Raw genomic sequence first — 27,935 nt, forward strand, 5'->3', positions numbered from 1 at the left:
CAGAGCTTCTTCCTCCTTTCCTAGCCTTATTAAAACAAAATAATCCCATTTTACACTATTGTAAATAGAACTTTGATTTGTTTCATAATTTGCATAGCCAATGTCATGTACTGAAGATAGTTCTATTATGTTTCCAACGCAGTTTTCACTCTGGGGAAAGCTGGGGTTGCGTATGGCCCCACCCCGGCTTTTTCTCCCCTCCGCCGCCCTGTTACACTTGTGATGACAATGAACAGTGAGGACACAGAATTTCAGGAGTTTACAATTTAGTTTTTATTTGGACCCAGGTTTCTTGGTGCTGCCTGCCACCGGACCCCAGGACAGACACTGGCCATCCTCTGACTTGCAGACCAGCCAGTTGTCAGTTGAAGCGCAGCAGCTCCTCATCCCCTGTGGACACAGAGAGACTCAGGGAGGGGGTCCGTGGGCAGGGACACTGAGGGAAGGGAAGGCAGCTGTCACCTGGGGCCAGAAACCTCTGCTTGCTGAATGATTTATCTCCAAAGGGTATTCCACGAAATGATCAGATTTTTTTTTTTCCTCTTCTGGTTTACCGCAGGTGCCATTTTCCAGTGGGAAAATCAAGGCACAGATATCTTCAATGGTTGCTGTTCCCTGGAATGCTATTACTGTTACCACTGTATCATTGTTATTATTAGTAGCAGTTGCTGTTAGCTGAGTACTAACTCCGCATCAGGTACTGGGAAGGCTGGGAGGCAGGTGCTTTGTCCCATTTTACAAGAGAATACTGACACTCAGATTGGCACTTGCTCAATGTTGCAGGCGCAGAATTAGAACCCAGCTCTGCCCCACTCCTCAGTCAGCCCTGCATACCCTCTGCCGGTGCCTGGCTAGTAACTCCCCAAGACCCAATTCCAGCTGGGGTAATGCCCCAGGCTCAGCCCCATTTCAGAGAGTAGATGGGCTGCTTACCAGGTACAGAGTCCAGAACTCAGCTCTCCAAACCCCTACTCCTCCCAGGGCTCTCCCACCTCAACTCCAACAGCCCCTCGGCCCAGCCTGGCACCCTACAGGGCTGCCTACCATCACCAGGGACACCGCAGTACTCTCTGCACTCCTTCTCTGAGTAGAACTTGTTCCCGTTGCCCTGGCAGCCGCCGTAGGTGAAGAGGACGCACTTCCCCTTGACAGCATCAAATGCCCAGAGCTGGATGAAGGCTTGGCAGGGGCCCCGGACCATGGGGAGATTGCAGGCAGCTGTGGAGTGGAGAGAGGCATGGAACCTGAGAAACCCTTGTGACTGCTGATCAGTCATACATGAGACTGCTGAGCCAGAGGGCCCTGCTCATCCAGAACACCTCATCCCTCTTTGACAGATGGGGAAACTGGGGCCCACAGAAAGAAAATGATTTGCCCGAGGTCCTCCACATCCAAAGGTGGAATTCCTAAGATTTCAGGAAACCGCCTGGAGTTCTACCACTGGAATGTCCTCTGTTAGCTACCTTTTCAATTTGCAGGTGGTTTACTGGAGGGACAGGGTCTTGAGGGTGCAGAGTGCACAGGGGTGGGGGCCCGCACTCACCCACAGTTCGGCAGGTCTGCAGACACTCCTTTTCTGTGATGAAGTTGTTACCGTTGCCCATGCAGCCACCATACTGGAAAGTCTCACAGGCCATGGATGTGCCATTATAGAAATACCTGCTGGTCATTCCCATGCAGGGACCGGCCGAGTAGCCCAGCTGGCAGGAATCTAGGGAGGGGCAGACCAGCAGCACTGACCAAGTGTTGACTCTGTACCCATTATCAGGCTGGGCACTTGATAATGCGCCATCTCATTTAATTTTCACTAAAAGGATTATCAATTCTTTTTAGATAAGCAAACTGACTCTCAGAGAGGTGAAGTAACTTGGCCGGGGTCACATAGAGCTAAGATTCAAAACCCTGTCTCCAAAACCAGTGCCCATTCCACTCCATGTCATGGGGAGTTACCAGTGAACCACAGGCCCACTGTCCCCCTGTATTGGTCTTGTCTGCCCCAAAACTCTATAATAGTAGTTGATGACATATCCGCCAGCACCCACACTGGCCAGCCTGCCCTTTTCACCAAGTCCCACCCACCCTGCCTTTGCTCCCATTGTTCCTTGCTCCCTGGAATGCCCCCTCCATAAAACTTTACCTGGATGCCTGGACACGTGTGAATTCCTCTTTATCCATGAAGTCCTCCTGATCCCCTCACCCCTCCAACCTCTCAGCTCCCCCTGCCCTTTAGCTGACCCTTCCTTTTGGGCCCATCACCTTCTCCCTTGGATGCCTCCCCCACTAGACCAGAAGTTCCAAAATGACGCAAGTGGTCTATGTGACCCTAGTGCCCAGCACAGGGCCTTGGGCAGAGCAGGGTTCAGTGTTTGCTGATCGAGTTGGAGAGGAAGTTGTTATGTCATGGACACTGTCAACTACACAAAGCATTCACATGTCCCTCCCCGACTTCCTCCTACAAGAGCCCTGATGTTCAGCCCCACAGGCTATTATCCCATAATATGGATGAGGAAACCAAGGCTAGGAGGCCACACAGTCATACAGACAGGGCAAGAACCAGCTTCTCATCGTGGAGTTGACAGTTCTCAAGCCCAGGACGATGCCTCATGCTCCTCTCTCTGTCCCCACAACCCCCTGTAGAGTGCAGAGTACTTGATTTGCCTTTTCTCAGTCCAGCCCTTGAGTCTCTAACAGATAAAGAGACTTCGTAGTGTTAAGAGCAGCCAGGGTGAGCCAACTGTGGGCCCTTCCTTTCTGGAGTATGGCAGAGGGGGTGAAAAGGCAGGTGTTCATTACCTTCTTTTTTGGTGACTTCAGTTACCAGTTGCCCACCCCCTGATCCTTCCTCTTCTTGGGGTAGCACAGCCCTCCGGACTCTCTGCAGGGGAGAGAAAGAGAAGAAGCAGTTGCAGACTCCTTGCCACTATTGCTTTTCTGCACCCCTGGAATATATAAATGAACAACTTGCTTTGGGAATCAGGGTGTATGTAGGAACACAGCTCTTAGACTGGTTAAAGGGCTGTTTTCCCAAAAGTATCAACCTGAATTCCTGAACAGGCATCAGAGGACAGATTTCTGGTCTGAAATGAAATTCAAAACCATGAGGTATGACAATAGCCCCATATCCAACTTCCAGTTGAAGTGCCTAAAGGAATATAGTAATGAAAAAAGGGTACCTCCCAGAGTTGGAAATCAGGGGAGAGCAACACCCTCACACTAAAGATGTGAAGGCATTGTTGCACAACAGAGCACAGGTGCAACTGGTTTATAGGAAGGGCTGACCAGATCATCATTAGCTGCTTGCAGAAAAAAAAAAAAAATCCAGAGAGAAAGAAGGGACCCTGAAACTGATCCTAACTCCTTGTTGTGGTGGTGGGGACTGCAGAGCAGGGCAGGCTGCCAAAGCTGTCAAGAGGGCCTCTGGGTGTAGAATCCCTGAGGCAGGATCCCAGGGCAATTATAGAAGAGATGAGCAGCCCTGCCCACAGGTGAGACTTGCAACTTGAGAAAGTAGCTGTAGTAATCTCAAAATTTCCCATCTCCTTTTCAGGGGCAACAAAACACTGTGAAAACTGTCAGGGACTTTCACTGTCTTCCAGACCAGTCTTAAGCTGGTGGCATATAGGCTTTCCTTGATGAGGATAGAGAAATGGAGAAAAATCGTGGGACAAGTTAAATACTGCAGTTGCCAGAATTGGGTTGGGCTGAAGAAATACCCTTACTAAATGGGAGATATTCTGGATCTTCTGGAATTCAGGTCAATGGCAGTAAGAAACAGAAGAACACTTAAACCTTCCCTGAAATTCAAGATGACCTGCATCCAAAAAACAACAAAAAAAAGATGACATACATCCATATAACAGGAGCCAACAGTGATGGAAATGAATATGTGAAAGTCGAAAATTGTTGAACATTAAAGTGATGTTGAATTTAACCACACTGTAGAGATGATAAAGTGCAGTTTCCATGCTACAGGAAATAAATCCACATAATATGATTTCCAGGAGAGAAAATCAATATAGAAATAATAGAAGAAAACTTTTTGAGTTAAAGAAAGATTCGAGTTGCCCAATTATAGGGAAAAAGGGAATCAGGCAAAATTAGTGAAGAGCTCCTTCTTAGACATTCCTAGGGGCAAAGAATAAAGAGCCTGGTGGCCCTCAGAGTAAATGACAGCATTTAGCGACAGACGCCCCAGAGCAATATCTGAGGGTTTTAAGAGGGAAAAGCTTGTAACCCAGGGATCTTTCACTCATCCAAGCCACTGGCCATATGATATAACCACAGAAAGACATTCTCAGCCTTGCAAGGATTCAGACATTTGCCACCCATGTATCTTTCCTGAAAAAATTACTTGTAGAAATAGTCCCACCAATTAAGAAAGGAATCTCAATGCCAGAAATTAAAGATGTAATGTCAAAGAAATAATGATAAGGTATAAAGCCAATAAAATATAGAGTTTTACAATAAATAAATGCTAACATGGTTATGTGATTTGCTGGAAATATTTAGAAACAATTCTTTTTTTAAAAAAATAAAGGTAGAAAATATAAACAATTTCAGATCATATCCACAAAAACAGGTATGGGGAAAAATCTGAAAGGATGAACATGGTGAGAAACAGGGGAAATGGAAGTGTGCTGTATTTCACTCTTTTGCAAGGGGAGTCATTAGCTTTGGTTTTATTCTTGACATTGATAAAGAAATATAGATTTAGTTGACATCTGGATTAAAAGAGCAGATTGAAACTCTCCTTTAGAGTTCTCGCCCCAATACCTAATATTTAGCAAAAAAAAAAATGAGTTTAAAAGCATAGCCCCAGCCCCCAAATTGTCATCAGTGTCACTCAAACAAGGAAAGGATCCCAACTTAAAGCCAAAAACTTTAAAACTGGAAACCAAGGAAAAAAACACAAGACATTTTGGAACTGAATAGAATGGCTCAGCTGTGCCCTCCAACCTCCAGGCCTGGTATGTCATCAGATTTATAATTCTTCCTAATACTTCTAAATCCAGAAGGAGAAAACTGAGGGGCACCCCATCCCTTACCTTTCCTGATAGAGGAGTAATGAACATGCCTTTTGGAGAGAAAGGAGTAAAAAGCAAAAATGGAGTTCACGGAATGGGAGGAATGGTAGTAAAAGTTCCAGGGCTATACAATTGAGTGCTCCAGGACACATTGCCATGGGATGGATTATATTACACCAGCCCACCTAGGGATGATGAGCCCCATCCAGAACATTCAGCAGTCCTTCCAAACAGAGGCAGAGGAAGGATGTTATGGATTGAACTGTGACCCCCAAAATTCATATACTGGTGTCCTAACCCCCCAGAACCTCAGAATGTGACCTTATTTGGAAATCAGATTGTTCAGATGCAATTAATTAAGATGAGGTTATTAGGGTGGACCCTAATCCAATATGAGTGGTGTCCTTATAAACGGGCGATTCGCACACATAGAGAACTCCCTGTGAAGATAAAGGCAGGAATTGGGATGATGCTTTTAACAAGGCAAGGAACACCAGAGACTGCCAGCAAACCACCAGACGCCATGGGAGAGGCACAGCACAGATTCTTTCTCGAAGCCCGCAGAAGGAACCAACCCTACCATCATCTTGATCTTGGACTTCTGGCCTCCAGAACTGTGGGACAGCAAATCTGTGTTGTTTAAATCCCCAGTTTGTGGTTCTCTGTTACGGCAGCCCCAGGAAACACACAGACGGTATTCAGACCCGCGTGTGCACCTCGGGGCAGCTCATTACCCCACCCCCACCCCCACCATTCCCTTGGACTTTACAAAAGTTGATGAACATAAAACACCCAGATCTTACACTAAAGTAGGATGGGGCTAGGGGGAGGTGGGACTGGGCTCAAATTTGATGGGAAGAGGGCCAAGGAGTAAATGACACCTCCCATTGTACCAGAACAAACAGAAAGTCTGGATAAAGCAAGATGCAAGTCTGGATAAAGAAGAAGCAAGATGAAGAGAAATGGTACAGAAACTACCCAAACCCACCACAGAAGTGAATAAATAAATAACCTGAATAAGAGAAAGAGCCTGGCTGTGGTGGACACCTTCATAAACTACCTGGATTTCCCTCAACAATGGATGTACTTTCTCAGTCACCAGCAGTGCTACTGTCAGACAGCCCCCAGGGGTCAGCCCCTTTTGGGGACTGTGGCAGCTAAAGGAGCCATCTCACCCAAGATCATGCCCACCTCCCAAGTGATCAACAGAGGGGTATTAGGGCTCAGCCCCTTTGCAGCATCTTGGGACATCTCTGAAATGTCAGAGGTCCTTATAGTATTGGCTGAGGCATTGTAACTGCATCGCAGCTGGACTGCTTCCTCTGCCCTATCCTGCCTTCATGCCTTCTCCCCTACAGGTGTTGGTCCTGGGGAACCCAACCTGTGATACCAGAAGAAAACAGAACTCAAGGAACAGAAGGAAATTCCTCAGTGCCTTCAAGCTATAGAATTACTTAATTAGAACATGCATTTATGTGCGCGCCTGTGTGTGTGTGTGTGTGTGTGTGTGTGTGTGTGTAGAGATGGGGTCTTGCTATGTTGCCCAGGCTGGTCTTGAACTCCTGGCCTCAAGCAGTCTTCCTGCCTCGGCCCCCCAGAGTGCTGGGCTTATACGCATGAGCAAAAACAACAGAATGAGATGAAAAGAGAAAATCCAAGCCTACAGAAACAAATTGAGAACCAAAACAACACAATTCAGAACCAGCAAATAAATTAGAAATAGAAACAGCAAAGAACAGAATGAAATGACGGTCTGCACAAAAGAATGACTGCTAAAAATGCAATGAATGTCACAGGTGAGAGACTAGTGATGATCCCAGTGAATGCAGATGGAAACGACAAAGAGATGAAAGCAACTGGGGAGAAACTAATAGATGTGGAAGGCAAAGATGCTCCCAGATGAGAGAACAAGTGTTCCCGAGGTAGCAAAGCCCAATAAAAGGAAGGAAGATAAACTCAATGATATCAGCAGAGATTTCCCTCAAACACAGAAGAAATGTAATCTGTATATGAAAAGAGAACATTGAATTCCAGGATGTGTTATTATTATTATTATCATTATTATTATTTTGAGACAGAGTCTTGCCCTGTCACACAGGCTGGAGTGCAATGGCGCGATCACGGCTCACTGCAACCTCTGCCTCCCGGATTCAAGCGATTCTACTGCCTCAGCCTTCCAAGTAGCTGGGACTACAGGCCTGCACGACCACACCCGGCTAATTTTTGCATTTTTGGTAGAGATGGGGTTTCACCATGTTGGCCAGGATGGTATCAATCTCCTGACCTCGTGATCTGCCCGCCTCATCTCCCAAAGCGCTGGGATTACAGGCGTGAGCCACCACGCCTGGCTCAGGATGTATATTTTAAATAGAGACAAGGTCTCACTGTTGCCCAGGCTAGAGTACAGTGGCACAATCATAGCTCACTGTAACCTAGAACTCCTGGGCTCAAGCAATACTTCCTCCTCAGACTCCTGAGTTGCTGGGACTACAAGTGCCACCCACCCCACTGAGCTGGCTAATTAAAAAAACAAACAAACCAACAAACACACTTTTTGTAGAGATGGAATCTAGCTATGTTGCCCGGACTGGTCTCAAACTCCTGGTCTCAAGTGATCCTCCTGCCTCAGCTTCCCAAAGTGCTGAGATTACAGGAATGAGCCACTGCACCCAACTGCCAATAAGTTTTTATATAGAATTTTCAACATTAAGACAGGTTTTGTTAAGATGTTGATTTTAATGATAAAGTTTTCCCAGTTGCCTACAAAGAGAAGAGATATCACATGAGTCTCGGGCTTTTTCATAGCAATAACCAGCACTTGAGAACAATGGAGTAACATATACAAAGTTCTAAGGGAAGGAACACACAACCCGAGACTGTCGCACCCAAGCAAAATAGCATCAAATATGAAGGAAACTGACTGACCTTCTCAAACATGGGAGAATTCATGGACTGAAACACCCATGAACCCTCCTCAAAAACACCACCTGGCAAAGAAATGGCACTAATTAAGAGAATAATAGAAATAAATAACTCAGAAACAGAGAAGCTGTGGTTATATTCACTACAGGTAAGAACAGAATCCACTAAAATATAGAACTACTCCTAAAAGATGGGATTATGGAGACAGAGAAGATGGGAATGGTATCGATCTAGACAATGTAAAAGACAAAAGAAAGAAGAGTTGCCACAGAGTTTCACTCTCAGAGTGCTCCTGTCTGTCTTTCAAGTCACAGAGACAATAAATACACTCTTTAAAAATATACAGTGATGGCAGCCTCTTAAATGTCTTTTCACAACCTTGACTTTAGAAGAATCTTTAGGACATAAATCCTCTTGTGAATAAATATTCATTTGAAGATCAAGCAGTCCACTTCAGTTTCTTAAAAAAAAAAAAATTCAAAAGGCCAGGCACAGTGGCTCACGCCTGTAATCCCAGCACTTCGGGAGACCAAAGTGGGTGGATCTCCTGAGGTCAGGAGTTCAAGACCAGCCTGGCCAACATGGCAAAACTCTGTCTCTACTGAAAAAAAAAATACAAAAATTAGCCAAGCGTGGTAGTGGGCACCTGTAATCCCAGCTACTCAGGAGGCTGAGGCAAGAGAATCACTTGAACCCGGGAGGCGGAGGTTGAAGTGAGCCAAGATCATGCGACTGCACTCCAGCCTGGGTGACAGAGTGGGACTCCGTCTCAATTAAAAAAAAAAAAAATTCATGTGAAACCATAATTAGTGCTTTTAAAAATTAGAAATAGCATTTGTAATATAATCCCACTTAATAACAGTATATCTAACTTTGATCATCCATTTGTCCTTTTTTCTCTAAGTCCTTTTGTCCATATGTGTGGCGAGAGACCAGAAACTGTGTGACTGCTGATAGTTTTCAGGTGGTGAGATTTAAAAAAAAAAAACAAAAAAAACTTTTACTTATCTTTATGTTTTTCTGCATTCCTTTAATTCTTCATAATGATGATTTATTAGTTTTCTAAGATCAATGGTCATTTTCTTTTAAAATATAGGAGCAAATATCTAATGTGTTAACTGTTAATTCTACACAGGAACAGGGATATTTTGTCTTTTTGTGGTGGGGTTTATAGTTTTGCGATTTTCAAGAATATTTTTCTAAATAAAAATCATATATATTTATATATATACACACATATATATATACACACACAGATATCTACCCATGTACATATATCAGTAGAATAGGATATATAATTTTCCAAATAATTAGAGAAAAGAGAATGAAGAAAGCGTAATCGATATGGCAAAATGCAAGAAAATAAAAGGGAAGCATAAGAAAGCCCCCAAAATCAGAAGGCAACATAGGAAAAGAGAAGGTTTGAGAAGCTGCTTGTTCTCAGGTTTGCTGATTTTTAGGGAAATCAATTGATTTCTTTTCATGCTGAGCATCATTATTTCATTATTGAGGATTGTTATTTCATTACTGAGTGTTTTACTTCTTTTAGATGCTTTTAGGCACTGTGCTAAGAACTTTTCTATATGTCATTAAATTCTACCATAAGCCTGGAAGGTAAGTGTAATTATCCTGTTTTGAAGATGAGAAAAGTGAGGTCCAGATGGATTGGCAACTAGTCCAGGTGGCAGAATCAAGATGGAGCCCCAGTGTGTCTGACTTCAACACTCATGGCCATCGCTGCCTTCTCTCACCCCCTCCCCATGACTCTGCCTCCCCCCGCAGCAGGATCAAGTGTGCAGCGTGCCTGGGGCAGAATGGGGTGGGATGGGGTGGGATGGGGTCGGGGGATGAGGCACTCACCGGGATTAAGATGGGCTCTGGTTCCTGCTCCCCAGGGACACATTCACCTAGGTCACAGAACAGGAGAGAGGAATGAATAAGAGGACCAGGCTCAGGGGCCATCCTAGACCCAGATTTGTTTCTTTGGTGAGCATCGTGCTGGGAACTTGTCGTACCTTAGTCCACTTCATGCATAGTCCTGCCTGTGTGGCTTGCTCATGGCCATTCACTGGAAAAGCAACAGACTGGTGGCTGCACCATCATTACCATCTGTCCACTCCACCCCACCCCACTAGCATCATTTTATCAGCATCATGGAAAGAATAGCAATAGCTAACACTGACTGAGCATTTATGAGCACAGTGCTATTGTACTTAATGGTTTTATTGCATTGCCTTTTACAGCAACTTCTAAGGAAGGTGTTATTATGCCCAGTTGACATATGAGGGAAATGAGGCTCTGAGAGGTTGACTAGCCAGAGGCCACACAGCTAAGTTTGAATCCAGGTGCTCTTGATGGCAGCAGTGGGCCATCCGGAGTGGCCGCTGCCATCACACTGGCTGCAGTGGGGAGGCATGAGCATTGGTGGTTAGGAGTGACTGCAGAAGTGGCAGTGGTGGAGCTGGGACCCCTGTGGCTCCCATTCCTGGGGCAGGCAACTGTGCCACCCCCATCCTCATGCAGCCAGGTAGACCCCACTCCCAGGCCCAGAGCCTCTGTTGCTCCAGACTCTGGCCCCAGCTTGCCATTCTCACCCACCGTCACTGCGGAGAGGTTGTGGGGAGGAGGCTGACAGTCCCCGGAGCCCACCTCTGGGAGCCCCCTGGAGCCTGCCACCCTGGGGGCCCTCACAATGGGGCTGGGCTGAGTCACCTGCCAGCAGGGGGGCAATACAGTTGGGCAGAGAGGGCCCCTGAGGCAGAGCTTCCCATTCCAAGGTCTCCTCTCTGCTAGGAGCTGAACACTTATCAGAACACCCTGGCTGCAGAAAGGAGCTGCCCACTGCAGGTCCCCTCCAAGCTGTTCTATTGCTCAGTAAACCTCCCCTTCATCTCGCCTCACCCTACATTTGTCTGTTTACCTCACTATTTCTGGTCACAGGACAAGAACTTGGGACCCACCAAATGGCAAGGCTAACTGTAACACAAACAGGGCTGAAACATGCCCTTTGCTCACCACATTGCAGGTGAAAAGGAGGGAAAAGCTACAGCCCTCTGGGGAGCCCAGACCTGGGAGCTCCACAAGCCAGGACTGGAACTCCCTCTTTGGGGCCCAGCAGTTCCTGGCATCTCCGAGCTTCCAGGCACCACTCCATTCCCTGGTGCCAGCTGGGAAATCTGCTTGTGGTGCACCTGGTCCAGCCACACCCTTACAGAGTGCTGGCACCATGCCAGCACCTGGAGCTGCCCACCCCATGGCAGCAGCCAGCATGTTTGACTGCAGTGGCTGGACCCCACGCTCACTCAAACATCCCTTGCCGCTTCATGCCTGAGTTGCCGTCTCCCTTGGAGGTGTGGGATCCAGGCCAGTAGCATGAGCCAAGCACAGTCTACCAGGCCAAGTGGGTGGAACAAGCCCAGCAGGCCCAAGCAAAACTCAGGCAAAGGCACCACTGGCCACAGAGGTTTCCAGCCAGAAAAGCAATGCCCCAAAGATTCCGTAACACTCTTGATTCCTGAGCCCACGCTCTTAATACCAAAACTCTTTCGCCTCCTAAGAGGTATCTGTGGATTCTGGCTACAACCTCCCTGAGACACATGGCAGTAGATCAGCCCTGAATGGGTTCTAGTCTAAGCTCTGCTAGGAATAAGCTGTGAGACTTGGAGCAAATCCATTGGCTTCCTGATTCACTATGGAGGGGAGGCTGTGGCCCCTCTTTATCTCAGAGGATTGTAGTAAGAACCCAGGGGCTGGGATGGTCTCTGGCACCCACAAGGGATGAAGAGGGGACAGGAATTTGAGGTGGAGGGGTGCTATGTACCTCGGTCAGCCATGATGAAGATGGAGTCCTCAGGGATGCCGACACCCTGGGCAACGACTCTGAAGTCCTGCAGGAGGGTCTCCCTCAGCTGCGGCGCCCGCCCTGTAAGGAGGAAGCAGAGGAGACGCCTAGAACCACCAGGTGCTTGGAGTGGAAGGGCCTGAAATGATTTTGCCCAGTGATTTTCACTTAGGGAAAATTTGAAAACTATTGATGCAGTTTAATCTATTTGACACACTGAAGGAAAGACAGGCTCCCAAGAGGAAGAGGGGTCCCTCCCAAGTTCCCACCCAGGTCTCCTGAGTCCCCACAAAAGACTCTTCCCTTTTTTTTTTTTTTTTTTTTTTTTTTTGAGACGGAGTCTCGCTCTGTCGCCTAGGCTGGAGTGCAGTGGCGTGATCTCAGCTCACTGCAAGCTCCGCCTCGTGGGTTCATGCCATTCTCCTGCCTCAGCCTCCCGAGTAGCTGGGACTACAGGCACCATGCCACCATGCCCGGCTAATGTTTTGTATTTTCAGTAAAGACGGGGTTTCACCATGTTAGCCAGGATGGTCTCAATCCCCCCACCCTTTTTTTTTTCTTTTTTTGAGACAGGGTCTTGCTCTGTTGCCCAGGCTGAAATGCAGTGGCACAATCATGGCTTATTGCAGCCTCAAATTCCTGGGCTCAAGTGACCCTCCTGCCTAAGCCTCCTGAGTAGCTGGGACTGCAGGCACGTGCACTATGCCCAGCTAATTCTTTAATTTTTCGTAGAGATGCAGTCTCAGTATATTGCCCAAGGTGGTCTCAAACTCCTGGCCTCAAGCAATCCTCTTGCCTTGTCCTCTCAAAGTGTTGGGATTACACGTGTGAGCCATAGCACCCAGCCCCCACTGGTTCTTTTAAGGGCCTGGAGGCTCTGTAATTCTCTGGGCCTGGAATTTTAGAGATCAAAAAAAGAGAATTTCACCTCCTCCAGGGAGACTCAGTGATTGTATCTGTCTCCAAATTGGAGTTTTGTCAGAAGGAAAAAGCAAAACTCCCTGCCCTTACCCACTCCACTGTCCATAAGTCAATGTCCTCCCACCCTCAACTCCAATGGGCACATCTAGTAATGAGCCTTTACCGTAGAGCTTGGCAGTAATGGTGGGTCCATGACGGCGGCTGAATTTCTTGGTCAGGAAAATGGCATACTCATCATAGTTGGTGTGGACCACATAGGACTCCATGGTTATGTTCCATTCTGCATGGGAGGTGCAGGCAGACCAAAGGGATCAGTGGTCAGTAGACTCTTCTAGCTGGAGGTCCGTCACCTGTTTACTCACACAACATCTCCTCATCCATCCATCTATCCACGCATGCCTTCCATATCTCCATTCATCAATTATCCATATTCAGTCTCTCCCTATCCACCCATCTATCTCCTCCATGTAGTCACATTAATTCATCCACCATCACTCAATCCGTCTACCCTCTCCATACATCAATCCATCTCCCTTCCTTCCTTCTTTCCTTCCTTTCCTCTTTCCCCTATCACTCCATCAATTTATCATCAGGTAACTGACTGATTGACTCATTTATCCTTAGATATATTCAGTTACCAATCATTTGTTCATTCATCCATCTATCTAGCCAAACATTCACATATTCAGCCCTAACACAATTGTTTGGCACATGGAGCATATTCAACAAACATTTTCTGAACTAACAAATAAATTCATGTCCAAATCCCTCTCTCACTTAGCATCATGTACACTGTACATGGTAGATGCTTAGTAAATTTTTATCAGCTGATAGCAGGTGCCTAAGAAGACATGAAAACTGGTGAAATCAGCACCATCACCCTACTCTGGGCGTGGGCACCGGGGGGGCAGGGAAGGAGAGAGGGAAGGGGAGAAGGAGAGGAGGAGAAGGAGAAGGAAGAGGAGGAGTTGTTTGGGGGAAGGCTAGATGACATCTCAGCTAAATGGGAGGAAAGGTTACAGAGGCAGAGGGAGCTGAGGACATCAAGGTATTTTTAAGCAAAGGAGAGAATGCGCGTGTCTCTTTCCACTCCACTTACTGGATTTATGATAGAGAAACTTCCCATCAGTATCTGTTTTCTCATAAGCTCCAGACGTCTCCTCACAGACACCTTTCCTAGAAATGAACAAATCAAAAGGAAGGTCACTCCTGGTAGAGATCTTGGTCCTGACTCAACCCTCCTGCAGGGCTCTTTCCAAATGCCTTGGTTTTGGGGAGTTTTTTTGTTTGTGTGTTTTTGTTTGCTTTTTAATTCGGAAATGAACATTTCCAAATGTCTTGTTTAATCCTCACACTAGCCCTGAGAGACCCCCATTTTCCATATGATGGAGGGACACAGAAGAAGAGACAAATCCATGCCATCCTCCTGGCAAATCCAGCACTAAAGCCGCCTTCCTTAATCAAAGCTACACATTATACTGAGGCAGGAGGAGCTGGAGTGATGAATTCCTGCACTCATCCATGTATTGTTCTGGGTCTCTCTTGCCCCAGTTTTCTCATTTATAAAATGGGGATCATGATAGTTTCTACCTCACATGGTTAGTGTGAGGATCAACTGACACATATGTAAAGAACTTGGAGGAAGCACTATATATGAATCAGCTATTATTGTTACAATGAGCACTATTTATCCAATGGATATTTATTGGGCAGCACCTATGTGGCAAGCCCTGTGCTACATGGCAGGGATACGTGAGAGAGCAAGACAGACCCCATCCCCTGGGGTTCCTGGAGCTTGCAATTGCGTGGGTCAGGCAGGCAGGCAGGCGAGAGGCAGATGCAATCAGTGTGAGAAGTACCACATGGGGGTAAGTGTGAGGTCCTCTTCGGGCACAAAGAAGGGCATGTAACCTGAACCTGGGTGTCTGGGAGGGCTTTCCGGAGGAGGTGACATGAAACCTGAGTTCTGAAGAATCCACAGGAACTAATTAGCCCAGGGAAGTGAGGAGAGGTGCTCCCAGTAAAAGGAACATCAGGTGCAAGGACCTGGAGGCATGAGAGTTCCAGAACCGAAAGAAGGTCCACATGAGTAGGACTCAGAGTACATGGCAGAGTGTGTGGCAGGGAGTTCTGGGCACTGGAAGGGTCCTGGAAAGCCACATCAAGAGTTTGAATCTTACTCCCAGGGCATTGGGGAGTCATGGAAGGGTCTCGAGCAGATGTGACTTTTCAAAAGGTCTTTCTGGTTACTGGGTGAAGAGTGGATGGGGTGGAAGGGTGGAGATCAGAGGTGGGGAAAGAGTAGAGAGGTTGTGGCAGACAACCAGGAAAGAAAGGGAGGTGGCTTGGACCAGGGTGGTGGCAGTGGAAAGGGGAGAAGTGAACAGGTTGGGGGGATTTAGGAGGAGAATGGGCAGGACTTGATGATGGGTGACAGGGAAGAAAGGAGCCCGGTTCCCAGGTTGGGTCCCTTGGGAGGCTGAAGTGCCCACACTGGGCTAAGGAATGCCCAAGGGGGAGGAGCAGTTTGCAGAACAGGCACAGTGCTGGGACACTGCCCTCGAGGAACAGGACACCTGAAAGGGGCCGTCCAGGTGGAGGAGAGTAGAGGGATCTGGGGTTCAGCGGGAAGGTCCTGGCTGGAAGCAGAGATCTGCAACTTCCCAGGATGGACAGGGCTGGGAAGGTTGTAGGTCTCTGGGTCTCTCTCAGCTTTCCGGCCCCACCACAATGCTCACCGCCAACGAGTGCTCGTCATGCTGATCTCCGCCTCTGTAGCGCCCTCTCTGAGCACCAGCGTGCTCACTGTCATCCTGTCCATGATCTTCTTCAGCCAGGGGCAGGTGGAACCGATGGCCAGGTTGTACCACTTCCCATAGATCTAGGAGGCAGGTGAGCTCTGGGAGTCTGCATCAGTCTCAGACCTCAAAGCATACCTGGCTGACATCTGCTGCCAGCCCTCCACCACCACCTCTTCCTCCTCCTCTTCCTCCTCTTCCTCCTCCTCCTCCTCCTTCTCCTCCTTGAAATGACTTATCCTTTTAAGGGATAATGTCTTACGACTAATCAGAGGCCACACATCTTCAAGGGAGGACAGATCCCTAACAGTGGCGTTTCAGGCATCACAGCGAGCCCAGGAAGCAGGTGTGCGGCTGGGGTCCCAACCTGCCCTGCAGAAGGGCTAACTCTCTCGAGATTTGGGATCTGTCCATAGCTCCATCAACCACTGCTCCCCAGGAGCTGGAGTCCTGTCTTTTACTCCTCCAATGATGGGGTGTTCCCCACCTCTCAAGGCAGCCCACAGCCCCATGTTAGGAAGTATTTCAAAAGTATAATGAAAGTGATGGGGTCATTCAGGATAGGCCTGCTTCCTCTTCCTCCTGAAAGTGCATGGGACAGCTGAAGGAGCCCTCGGGCTCCTGCGGAACAGGCCAATGTGCCCCAAACCCTTTGCGTCCCAGACTGCCACAGGGACCTGCTCCTCATTGTCCCTCTGCCACGACCTTTCCTTGTCCCTAAAAGTAAACAAAACCCACATGACACCACAGCTAGAAGGTTCTGAGACCCTTCATACAGACATGGAGACATCCCCAGGTTGGCAAGGGTCTGCTCAAAGCCACCCCGGGATTTAGGGCAGAGTGGGGGCTGGAAGGCAGCTCTGGCACTCCACACTCACAGGAGAGTGTCCTGCCCCAGTTCAGGTCTCTCCTTGTGCTCAAGCCTCTGAATGTCCCCCAACCCCAATCTCTGTCCTGCTTCACCTCTTGCCCCACATGCCCAACCCGAAAGCTGCTGGCCACATGACCACCCTGTGCCACCCCAGGTGTCTGTCCACAGTCAGGCCGGGATGTGGGCAGGGGACACAAGAAGAACTAAGGGAAAGGTGCCACAGAGAGAGGGGAGTCATTAGAGAAGGAAGGGCTGGGAGGTCTGGGCAAAGTTAGGTGCCTGCCCGGGGTCTGCAGGGCAGCGGCAGGCAGGACAAAGCCTTCTCCTGAGCGGGTTCCCATTAACACAAGGGTTCCCCTTGGAGCCCACGAGGACAGTGCAGAAGGTGAGGGCGTTTGACTCATAGCATGTCAGCCAAGAGGCCCACGGAATGGCAGGGGATAGAGTTGTACCTTCAAAGGATCCCATAATCCCAGATGATCTGAGTGGAAGCCTGAGACCCCGAGACAGGCAGCACTTGCCCAGCAGGCCCCATCTGCCTGGACTCCCCATCACCACATCCACCCCACCACAGAGAGCGGCAGCCCTACCCGAGAGATATTGAAGTTTTCCTGCACTTGGATGTCAGCGGGCGGCGTCGGCACAGGGCCAGCGCTCACTGCCAGGCAGGTGCTCAGCAGCAAGAGCAGGGCCCCGAGGCTCCTCATGGCTCTGGGCTCCTCTGCCTTGGTGTATCCCACAGGCTCAGTCTAGCAACAGAAGGGCCACTGCCTCCCTGCAACAGGGTAGCTGTGAACTGAGGCTGGGGAAGGGGCCTGTGGCTTGTAATTGACCTCAGTGTTTGCCCTGCTCAGCTGGGGCCAATTACAGCCCCAAGGCCAGCTCTGATCGATCCCTGTAGCCTGGCTGGGGTCAGCAGTACCAAGAGGCCGGGGTGGCTGCTTCAGAAGAGGCATTGGCCAAGCACAATAGGGCTCTGGGGCACCAGGGTTGGGCTCCGCCTCCCAAAAGTCCCCGACAGTTTCCCCACCTGCCACTGGGGGCATGCGAGGATGGGGAGCGACCTGGCCTTTCTGCTGAGTCATGCCATCTGGACCTCACAGCCGGTGAGCCAGCAGGTCAAGCCTGATTGGGCCCATTTCTCACAGGAAAAAACTGAGGCCCAAGGAGAGGAAGTGACTTGCCAGAGACCTCAGGGAAGTCTATGGGCAGAGCCAAGATCAGAACCCAGGTATCCTGTCTCCCGAGTTCCTTCTCCAGCCCCCAGGCTTGCCCCAGCCTTTGCAAATAATAGAGACATTAACAATGATGACTGTTACGAGCACCTGCTATGTGCTGGCTGTGTTCCAGGCACTTTACACGTGCCACAGGTGTCCGTTGAATCCCCACAACAAGCTTATGAAGTAGGCACTATTTGTCCCCTTTATAGGCAGAGGAGTTGAGTCTCCAAGAAGTGCAGCGACTTGCCCAGTATCCCTCAGCCGGGAGTGGAATAGCTGGGAAAGGCGTGGTAGAGACCACGGACGTGGGAGCCAGGCAGCCTACAGTGGCACTCACTGCTGTGTGACCTTGGGTAAGTCACTTTACCTCTCAGTGCCTTGGTTTCCTCATCCGTAAATGGGGATAATAATAGTTCCTAGCTCCTGGCATTGTTGAGTGAGCACTTGCAATGCGCTAGGACAGTACACAGCATAGAGTAAGAGCTGAGTGTTTGTGGTGGGTTGAACAGTGCCCCCTCCAGAATCCATGTGCATCCCGAACCGCAGAACGAACCTGATTTGCAGATGTGATTAGATAGATGAGGTTTAACTGGATGACAGGGGTTCTAAATCCAATGACCAGTATCTTTATAAAAGAATGGCGAGGGAAACTTAGACACAGGGATACAGGGACACAGAGAGAAGCACGGGGAAGATGTGGCGTGAAGCCGGAGGCAGAGATGGGAGGGACGCAGCGACAATTCAAAGATCACCAAGGATTGATGGCAGCCACCAAAAGCCAGCAAAAGGCAAGGAAGGACTTTTCCCCAGAGCCTTCAAAAGGAACATGGCTCTACTGAAAACTTGGTCTCAGGTGTCTGACCTCCAGTGCTGAGAGAAAACACATTTCCTAGCAGCCCTAGGAAACTAATACAGTAGTTATTAAACTTAAGGTTTTATTTATTTATTTATTTATTTATTTATTATTTTGAGACGGAGTTTCACTCTTGTCGCCCAGGCTGGAGTGCAGTGGTGCGATCTCGGCTCACTGCAACCTCCACCTTCTGGGCTCAAGTGATTCTTGTGCCTCAGCCTCCCGAGTAGCTGAGATTACAAGTGCCCACCACCACGCCTGGCTAATTTTTGTATTTTTAGTAAAGACAGCGTTTCACCATATTGGCCAGGCTGGTCTCTAACTCCTGACCTCAGGTGATCCTCTCACCTCAGCCTCCCAAAGTGCTGGGATTACAGGCGTGAGCCACTGCACCCAGCCCAAATTTAAGATTTTAAATGAGAACTTTTTAAAACCCAGGTCAGTTGTCTGTGAGCTCACACTCTTGCCAGCAATACCACAGGCCTCTCTATGAATTTCCCTTCTCCAGTGGTCAAAGCTACTGTCCTTACTTCCTCCCTGCTTTTGGCATGGAACATTCCAGACTCTCAGCCACCTCTCTTCTAGAGCTGGGAATGACCCCTTCGGGCAGGCAATCCCAAAAATAAGACCGCTGCTTATGTGAGAATCAAAGGATTCCCCCGTGTAGTCAGTACAGAAACAAATGGTGTATCATGTCCCTTCTGTAAGATTCAGTCAGTACATCCCTCTTTCACTGGTATCCAGAACAAAAGTGTGCTTCTATTCATAAATGTGTTTCCTTTGCTCCGTCACCCTAACCTTGGCCAGTGATTAGATTCCCTTCTTGCTTTGGCTGCTAGGAAGCTCAAAGCCATGATGTAAGTTTAAGCACAGTTACTATCTTGGTTTAGCTTTCTGGGACAGTTATCTTCGTGTTCCTTGTGTTCACAAAGCTTCTCAGTCTTTGATGTTTTAGTTAATGATGGTAGTGAGGAGGTGGTAGCCCCCAACTTCTCCTTGTTCTGCATGATATTGGAGGTGTCTTTCCCTCGCTAAAGACCACTTTCCTTATCTGTGAATGGAAGAAAACAGTTCTTGTTCTGTCTGTCAAGAGGCCAAGAGAGACAATGTGTGAGGAGGTGTTCTGTAAACTGTCCACTGCCTTACCTGTGTGGTGGTTCAGGGTGTCTACCTTTGGAGGAGGCAGGCCTGGTACAAGAATAAATAAATAACAATGAACCATTAATAGGAATAAAATCATCCTACTAAGCCTGCTTACAGTGCACCAAGATGGCTCGCTGACCTTCGTGTTGGGTCTGCATGACTCCGGTTATCAACCCCATGGTCCAGATGGGAAGCCTGAGACGTGCAGGGGTGGAGAAGCCCCAGTCCTAGCCTCTCTTGGACAGGGCTGTTCATTCAGTCGCACAGCCTCCCCTGGGGGTGGGGAGAGGCCCAGAGGATAAGTCCAGGATATTGATCTCTTCTCCTGCCTCCAGGAATGTTTGTGCTCCTGAGATTATTAACCCGAGCAAACAGAGAGAGTAAATGCTGCCAAGGGCCACTTGGACTTTTGACTGCTTTTTAAAAATTAACCTTGGGACACAAGGTTGCAAGACCAACAGCGGTCAGAGAGCTGCTGCCCCCTCTTCCCCTTCTGGCTGCTGGGGTGGGAGGATGGAGGCTCTGGGGTCCCTGCCCTCCTAGGGGGCCCAGGGGTCTCAGAGTCCATGGGAATTGCTAGGTTCTGAAACCATTTGGTTGTGGGGGAGGGTCTTGCCCCTCACAGGAGACCTCAGAACCTCAGGGGTGCCCAGTGCAATACGGAATAGAGGCCTCGATTTTCAGATGCACATACTGGGGCTCAGGGAGGGGATGGGACTTGGTCAAGGTCACCCAGTGTGTGGCCGAGTTGGGGCCAGATAGGCCTGACTGTGGCACCCAGGCTCTCCCCTCATCATTTATTCTTGTGTCTACTTGTTCTTTTGCCAAATACCCACTCCATGCTTGGTGCTGAGGACAGGATGGGCATATGACAGGCCTCCCAGAGCTCCCTCGAGGCCTGGGGTTGGGAAACAGATGAGGTGAGAAGACGATAAGACAGGATGGTTGCTGCAGTGATCGGGGAAGCAGGGGCCAGGACAGGGGAGTCAGACTCCAAGAGTAGGAGTGAGCCAGACAACAGTGCGGGGGGGTGGGTGCATGGGGGAGGGGAGTGGGTTCCAGGCACAGGGAACAGCAATTGCAAAGGCTTTGAGGAAGAAAATAGAAAATTATTTTAATTTTTATCCAAAAAATACAAATAAATCCACAGGTCTGGAGCTTGGGGACAGAAGGGAGTGGTGAGAGTGAGGCTGGGGAGGTGGCTGAGGTCCAGTAGGTGGGATCGTGTTGCTGGGCCAAGGGGTGTTGCTTGGGAGTGCACAGGGGGCGCTGGTGGGTTTTCAGAAGTCAAGGCCAACCAGATAAGTAATCAGGAGAGATCAATCAGGAGGTAACGTAAGCTGGAGACCCAGGAAAGCAACTCCTTCGGAGATTTTCCAGGAAGAAGGAAGGGGCCGGGCCAGGGCACTAGGACCCAGTGACTGGACCCACAGGGACATCAGGGACATTGACTGGGACTCAGACCAGAGGGTGTGGTCAAGGTTTGAGTCCTCCTCTGCCAATGGTGGAACGATAAGATGACTTTCTCCGTGACAGGAGGCCTTGCCTCCAATGTCTGACCTTGCTCAATTTCCACGGCCTGGTGCCACAGCCTGTCCACTTAGGGTCCCCATGGCGTAGCTGGAGGTGCACAGCACCCATAACTCCATGACTGGTGATGTGGAGGAGTGTTCTCACTGCCCTGTGATTTCTAGGCATTGTTACTCATCCCTACACCTCCGTCCCAAAGAGCAAGTCCACCCAGAGACTTGAGTCTGAGTCCTTGTGGCTTGCTGGGGGACAATGGGGCAGTCACTTCCCTCCAAGGCTTCAGAGCTGACATAATAACTGAATGAGGGTCACTTGTGAAAATGCACCCCAAGTGTGTAGATTCATAGGACCCCTGTCATCATAGGCACTTGGTACCGCACGTGCTCCAGCTAAGGACTCCATACATTGCTGGAACTGCACTAAGGTGTGAACTTCCCTTGTCCACCAGGGGGCAGCAGAGAACTTCCAGAAAGAACCACCAGGGTTTGCTCACAGATTGTTCTGTACAGATGGAGACAGAGGCCAGGAGCAAAGGCTCAAAGAGGTACAACGCGGGTTCGCGCCCAGGCTTAATTGCCCCAAGCCTACTTAAAATCCCCTGGTGAGTGTAAAACATTTAGCCTCTACCTTGCCCATCCCTACCCTGCTAGAGAGCTTGATGCTTGGTTGGGGCCCTTAAAAAAAAAAATAGTTTTGCTGGGGAACCAGAATTGGGTGCAGTTGCTGCAGACCACGAAGGCTACTATAACTTTACTAAGTTCTTACTGTCTGCCAAGTCTACGCAGAGCACTACAAGAGCATGTCGTTCTAAATCCTCTATTAAGAATCCCTTTGGAGTGGAGTGGCTCAGGCCTGTAATCCCAGCACTTTGGGAGGCTGATGGGGGCGGATCACCTGAGGTCAGGAGTTGGAGACCAGCCTGGCCAACATAGTGAAACTCCCATCTCTACTAAAAATACAAAATTAGCTGGGTGTGGTGGCGCACGACTGTAATCCCAGCTACTCGGGAGCCTGAGGCAGAAGAATCATTTCAACCCGGGAGGCAGAGGTTGCAGTGAGCCAAGATCACTCCATTGCACTCCAGTCCGGGCAACAAGAGTGAAACTCCATCTCAAAAAAAAAAAAAAAGGATCTTTTTGTGGGGTGGTGGGGAGGAGAGCATCAGGAAGAAGAGCTAATGGATGCTGGGCTTAATACCTAGGTGATGGGTATATCTGTGCAGCAAACAATCATGGTACCTGTTTACCTATGTGGCAAACCTGCAGATCTGCACATGTACCTCAGAACTTAAAATAAAAGTTGAAGAAAAAAATAATCTTATTATGCTGGTAGCCCCATTTTGCAGGTAGGGAAATTGAAGCTAAGACATCAGGTGATCATGCATTGAAGGTCACCCAGACATTAAATTCAAACCAAGATCTGTCTCTGTTACACTTAAGGCACTCTGCTGACCCTGTCTCTTGTCTCTTGGCTAGATCTTAGGCCATGTTTTTTAGACACCTGGAGCTGATGAGTCTCCCTTCACTGGACTCTTCTCAGCCGAAGTCAGGCCTGTTTCTCCCTTCCCCAGCCAAGGGTCATCTTAGGGTCTGCTATATCAAGTCCAGACCCTCTTTCCCTCCTTGGGGCCCAGCACTGTGCTGGGTGCATAATAGGTGCTCAGCCAACAGTGCTGACTAACTTACTCAGAACCATGGGAGAGATTTAGTTCAGATCCCAAGAAGGACCACCCACGCAGAAGACAGCTGAGGGAGACTGGGGAATTGGACTCACCACATCCAAAACCCCTTAACCTTATGTTCAATGAACGAGCAAAGGAAGGAACGACTGGGCTCTCAATGGCAAAATTTATAAAGCAAAGACCCCTTGCTCTGTGGTGGCTTGTCCTTGAGTCATCAAATTTGAGTTTGTCTGTGTATTATGGCCTGGAGTACCCCCAAGGCATTGTCTGGCATGCTGTGATGATTAAGCTGCTGAACTTTATATCCAGACAGACCTGGGTTCCAGTCATGACTGCAACCCTTTCCTGCCTGTTTGATCTTAGCTAAGTGACTTCACCTTTCTTTCTCTTCTGTTAAATGCGGTTAATAAGAGCTCATAGGGGTGTATGAGAATTAAATGATGAGAAGCATGTCATGTCCTTGCTCCTTGGAGAGAGCTTTGTCAATAATAAACGTTGGCCCTGGGTCGGGGTGCCCTTAGATGTTATCAATCCAGGTTCCTGATTGCAGGAGTGGGTGGCTTAGCCTGGAGAAGCACTCCTGCCCTTATAATCTTTGGAGCTCAGAGTGTCTTTGAGATCAGAGCGCCCTGGGGACAGAGCTTGTGGCCCAGGATCTAGCTCCTTTTGCACCCCTGAGGAAAGGGTTACCAAAGAATAAACTTCCAAAGGCCTTGTCTGTGTCCAGGAAGGGGACACAGGCATATTCCTGCTTGTTGCAGGCCAATCTTATTGTCCATTGAAGCAGGACCTCCAGGGACCTGCCCCAACTCCTGGCTGACCGAGTTGATGCAACCCAGCATCTCTGCAAGGACTAAATTGCTCTTTCCTGAAACCACGAGGCAAGCTGAGCTCTCTGGAAATTCCCACAGGCCTTTCTTCAGTGAAGACAAATGGATTTCTCTGAATCAGTTGCCTTGGAAGGGCAGTGAGAACCCTTCCCTGGCTCTTGCCCTTGGGCGACAGAGTCCTTCTTTCCACTTCTTTCCCTGGAAGAATCTGCGTTAGGAGGGTCTCCCTGGAGGAAGGAGCCAGCCGAGCTGGATGTCAACAAGTTCATGAGTCTGTAATAATGAGAGTCCAGAAGTTGACAGAATTCCTCCCCCACAAGTAATGATAGAATGTTTGTGCTGAAAGCATCCATTAGTAATAATAACAGCAATAACAACTAGCATTTATTTAGCACTAACGATGTGCCAGGCTCTGTTCTGAACAGTTTATACGAATTCACTTCTAGTTCTCACATCATCCCCTGTGAGCATGTATTAACTCCTCATAGGGTAAACCAATTTTATCCCCACTTTACAGAGGAGGAAACTGGGGTTCAAAGAGATTCACTCTTTTGCCCAGCCTCCCACAGCTGGTATGTTGGGCAGATAGAGGGTGAGAAAGGGAGCAGGTTTGCCCAAAGTTCTGTAGCCTGGAGACCACGGAGATGTCCTGCTCCACCCAGGGCTCTGCCCCATGGAGAAAGGCTGGGCTGCAGGGCTGCACTTCTAATTGTCTAGATTCCAGCTCAGGCACTGGGTAGTTTGTAAAGAATCCCTTTGGGGTTGGGGTGGTGAAGGATCCACCACCGGCGGGGAGGTTGAGAAAGTCCCTTCCTCTGCTTTGTCAAAGTGCCTCTGCATGGTCTGGCCTTGCTGGATTGTGCCGGGCTTTGGTGGAGAACAATGTCTCTAGGAAGGCACCCCAACTATCCTCAGGGGTTCCTAAGTTGGACAGAAGCTGATCCTCTACCTGTCCTTCCTCCGTGGTCCCACTGGGTGGCACCTGGCATGGTGGTTGAGGCCAGCCAAGTTCAAATCCCGCTTCTGCCACCTACTGGCTGTGTGACCTTGGGCAAGTTCTGAGCCCCTTCCTGCCTTGGTTTCCTCACTGCAACATGACAATACTGACAGTAGCTACTTCTCAGAGTTGTGAGAAATGAGCGAGTTAACACATGGCAAGCGCTGGGAGCAGTGCCTGGCACCAGATAAACTTGCTAATTGCTATTATTTATCCCCTTGCCTCCTGATTGTCGCTTTGCTTGTCCTTTCCCCCACTTGGTTGGAAGCTTCTTGAGAAGAGGGCAGTGGCCTAGGGTCAGGCTGGTGTCATTTTATCCAGCAGAGGTGGCCTGGCCTCCAAGTAGGGGCTTGGTAAACATGTGATAATCAGGAGAGCCATACACTGGATGAGGGTTCTTGAGAAAGACACGTCTGCCCAACTTTCAAAAAAGTCCTCTCAAAGGTCTTCTTTGCCAGCCCGTGTAGATGCCAGTGATAGCCAGGCATTTGTCTGACATACGCAGGAGGTCTGTGTCAAGGCAGGCTTTGAACCCAGATCTCCAGATTCCAGTCCTGGTCTCCAACCCCAGCACTAATCCATCTACAAGTTCCAGTAGCTTCCAGTCTGTGGTTCATAACAAGACCACGCCTGCTTGCCCAACCTGCCCTGCCATGCTTGTTTGCCTAAAATAAAGGAAGATGAGTCGCTGGAAGCTAAACAAGAAGATAGAAATGGAAAAAGGACATTGAAGAGGACACAGAATATGCCATGAAGGGGCTGAATCCTATCAGAAACGGGCTGGAAATGAATATGAATTTGGAGCAAATGTGTCATTAGGCAAAGAAGAGAAAGACCTTGAGGGAGGGAAAGCAGGCCCATTTGGGATGCTGAGAGAAGGCTGGTATGGCTGAAGCAGCAAGATGTTCTTGGCAAAAGGGTCTTCACTCTCAGAATGACTCCAAGTTTTGGGGTCTATCTGGGAGTTGGCCCCCCAGACAAGACCTCACAAGTACAAGTGTCCACAGGAGTGCTCTTCTAGAAGCTTGTGCCATCCAACTGCAATGCTTTCTGCCATGCTCCTCATTGTGCAATGAGAGGGGGCTGAGAGTTGGGATCCCCAAGGATCTGGAAAACTCAACCAAGGATCTGGGCAGCCAGCACTCTAGAAACCCATGGGTGGCCTTCAGAACTCTGGTGAATGTCCCTTCCTCACTACATCCCTGCCCAGCCAAAGATTCCAGAGAATCCCTCCCGACTTGTCTACAGTGTTTTAAAATTTCAGAAAGATCTTCTAGGGGTTTGGAATCCTGGAAAATTCCTGTAGTGTCTCAGGATTTCCAAGAGCTTCCCCCAATTCTAATGTTCCAAAGTAGCAGAGACCTTCTTTTGACAGTTCGTAAGAACTACTACCATGTTTCGGGGTCTAGAGAACTGCCCCCAAGTTCCAGCAATCTGCAGAAGGCCTGTAGATTGCAGGGCTCCAGAAGTGTCCTTCTGAGTCCACAAGTTCTCGGTAAGTACCAAACGAATTTGAAGGGTCTTGATACATTACTGGGATCCTTTAGAATTCCCCCAGGGTTTAGGGATCCTAGAATTATGGCAGCTCTAGAGGGAGGATGCTGACTGTATTAGTCTGTTCTCATGCTGCTAATAAAGACATACCCAGGACTGAGTGATTTATAAAGAAAAAGAGGTTTAATGGACTCACAGTTCCACATGGCTGGGGAGGTCTCACAATCATGGCAAAAGGTGAATGAGGAGCAAACGCCCGTCTTATGTGGTGACAGGCAAGAGAGCATGTGCAGGGAAACTGCCCTTTATAAAACCATCAGATCTTGTGCGACTTATTCACTATCATGAGAACAACACGGGAAAAACCCAGCCCCATGATTCAGTTACCTCCCACCAGGTCCCTCCCACAATACATAGGAATTATGGGAGCTACAATTCAAGATGAGATTTGGGTGGGGACACAGCCAAACTATGTCACTGACTGAGAGATGGATGCATGACTTATGAGACAAGGGTAGTGAAGGCCAGTCTCCTTGAGTCCTACGGCTCTCTCTGGAAAAGGGTTTTGCCAAGCTGGAGTGTGAACTGGAACCAGGAAACTGGAAAATCGTGGCTGGTTCCAGCGGGAATCGTCCAAACGTGAATGAACCAGTGAGGCCAGGGTCCCCCTGGGTGGTCCCCCTCCATCCTCCCAAGGCGATTAAGGAAAGCTCTCACACTCTCACGCTTGGTGCCAGGGCCTCCTCTGCCTGTGGCTGAGGACCTCCCAGCAAGCAGGCCCACAAGGCAGTGAGATAAGGGTTCTGGGGAGTGGGGAGGAGCCCAGGCAGGAACCTGCAGAGCCACCCAAGCTAACGTGGCATTGAAATTACCAATATTAGAAAATAAAGGCTTTAGGGCACTCATCAGGCTCAACCTCCCTGTTCAGGTCTCTGTACAAACATCACCTCCAGCGGAACTCCCTGCTTAGGACTGCACCCCTGCCCTGACAGAGCTCTACTCTCCTGCTCTATTTTACCCCACAGCATTTATCACCAACTGACATGCCACGTATTTTGCCCTCTTTCTTGTTTATTGTCTGTGTTCCATGAGGGTAAAAGTTTTATGCTTTATTCAGTGCTAGCCAATAGAAAGCAGGTTCTCATAGAAGGTTTGCACTGAAAGCATCCATGAGTAATAATAATAGCAACAACAACTAGCATGTATTTAGCACTAACGACGTGCCAGGCTCTGTTCTAAATAGTTCTGATCAATATATATTGAATGAATTTTTTTTAACCTGATTGTCAATTCCATCAAATTGTCATGTTGACTAAAGGCTGCTTTTGGCGAAACTGTCTGCAACTGGCAAAGCTACATGCTCCACTCTTTCCACGTGTCAGGGAATTTCATTTGCAAGACAGTTTTGTAAAGGGGTACTGTTATTGTGTTCATTCTGGGTATAAGTGACTTGGGCTCAGAGCAGTTGAGTCACTAGCCCAGGGTCATTCATGGGTTTGAGCTTGGGTGGCTCCGTCTGTGGCTTAACCACAGCCTTCTCTGCCTGGTCCGGCTGCCTGTGGTATCTGGCTGTCACCTTCTGTCCCTGGGCTCTGCCTCTACAGATTCTGGCCTTCCAGGAAGCCACCACTGTTGAAAACCTCTAATGTCCAGTCACAAGTGTGGTCTAACAATTCCTGGCCATGGGGGCTCCAACCCAAATGGACCCCACCAGTCCCAGCTTCAGGCACCAGCCCTGCATAGACTCAGGAGCCAAGGGCCTGCGGTGGGGGAGACCCAGAGAGGCCCAGCAGCCTGCCCCAAGTCACAA

At 48.9% G+C, this 27,935-nt stretch overlaps 1 protein-coding gene across 1 annotated transcript; it reads right to left on the reverse strand.

The window, feature by feature from the left end:
• Window positions 1-249: 249 nt before the first annotated feature.
• On the reverse strand, window positions 250-17,310 carry AMBP (alpha-1-microglobulin/bikunin precursor). Its single transcript, XM_030817676.1, has 10 exons — window positions 16,968-17,310; window positions 15,447-15,589; window positions 13,808-13,884; window positions 12,872-12,988; window positions 11,767-11,868; window positions 9,807-9,853; window positions 2,794-2,875; window positions 1,544-1,711; window positions 1,045-1,218; window positions 250-390 (listed from the first exon to the last, which is right to left on the reverse strand). Exons 1-10 carry the CDS (start codon window positions 17,082-17,084, stop codon window positions 362-364), a joined length of 1,056 nt encoding a protein of 351 aa, XP_030673536.1. The 5' UTR covers window positions 17,085-17,310; the 3' UTR covers window positions 250-361.
• Window positions 17,311-27,935: the final 10,625 nt, after the last annotated feature.

This window comes from Nomascus leucogenys, chromosome 8, assembly GCF_006542625.1.
Source record: "Nomascus leucogenys isolate Asia chromosome 8, Asia_NLE_v1, whole genome shotgun sequence".
NCBI lineage: Eukaryota > Metazoa > Chordata > Mammalia > Primates > Hylobatidae > Nomascus > Nomascus leucogenys.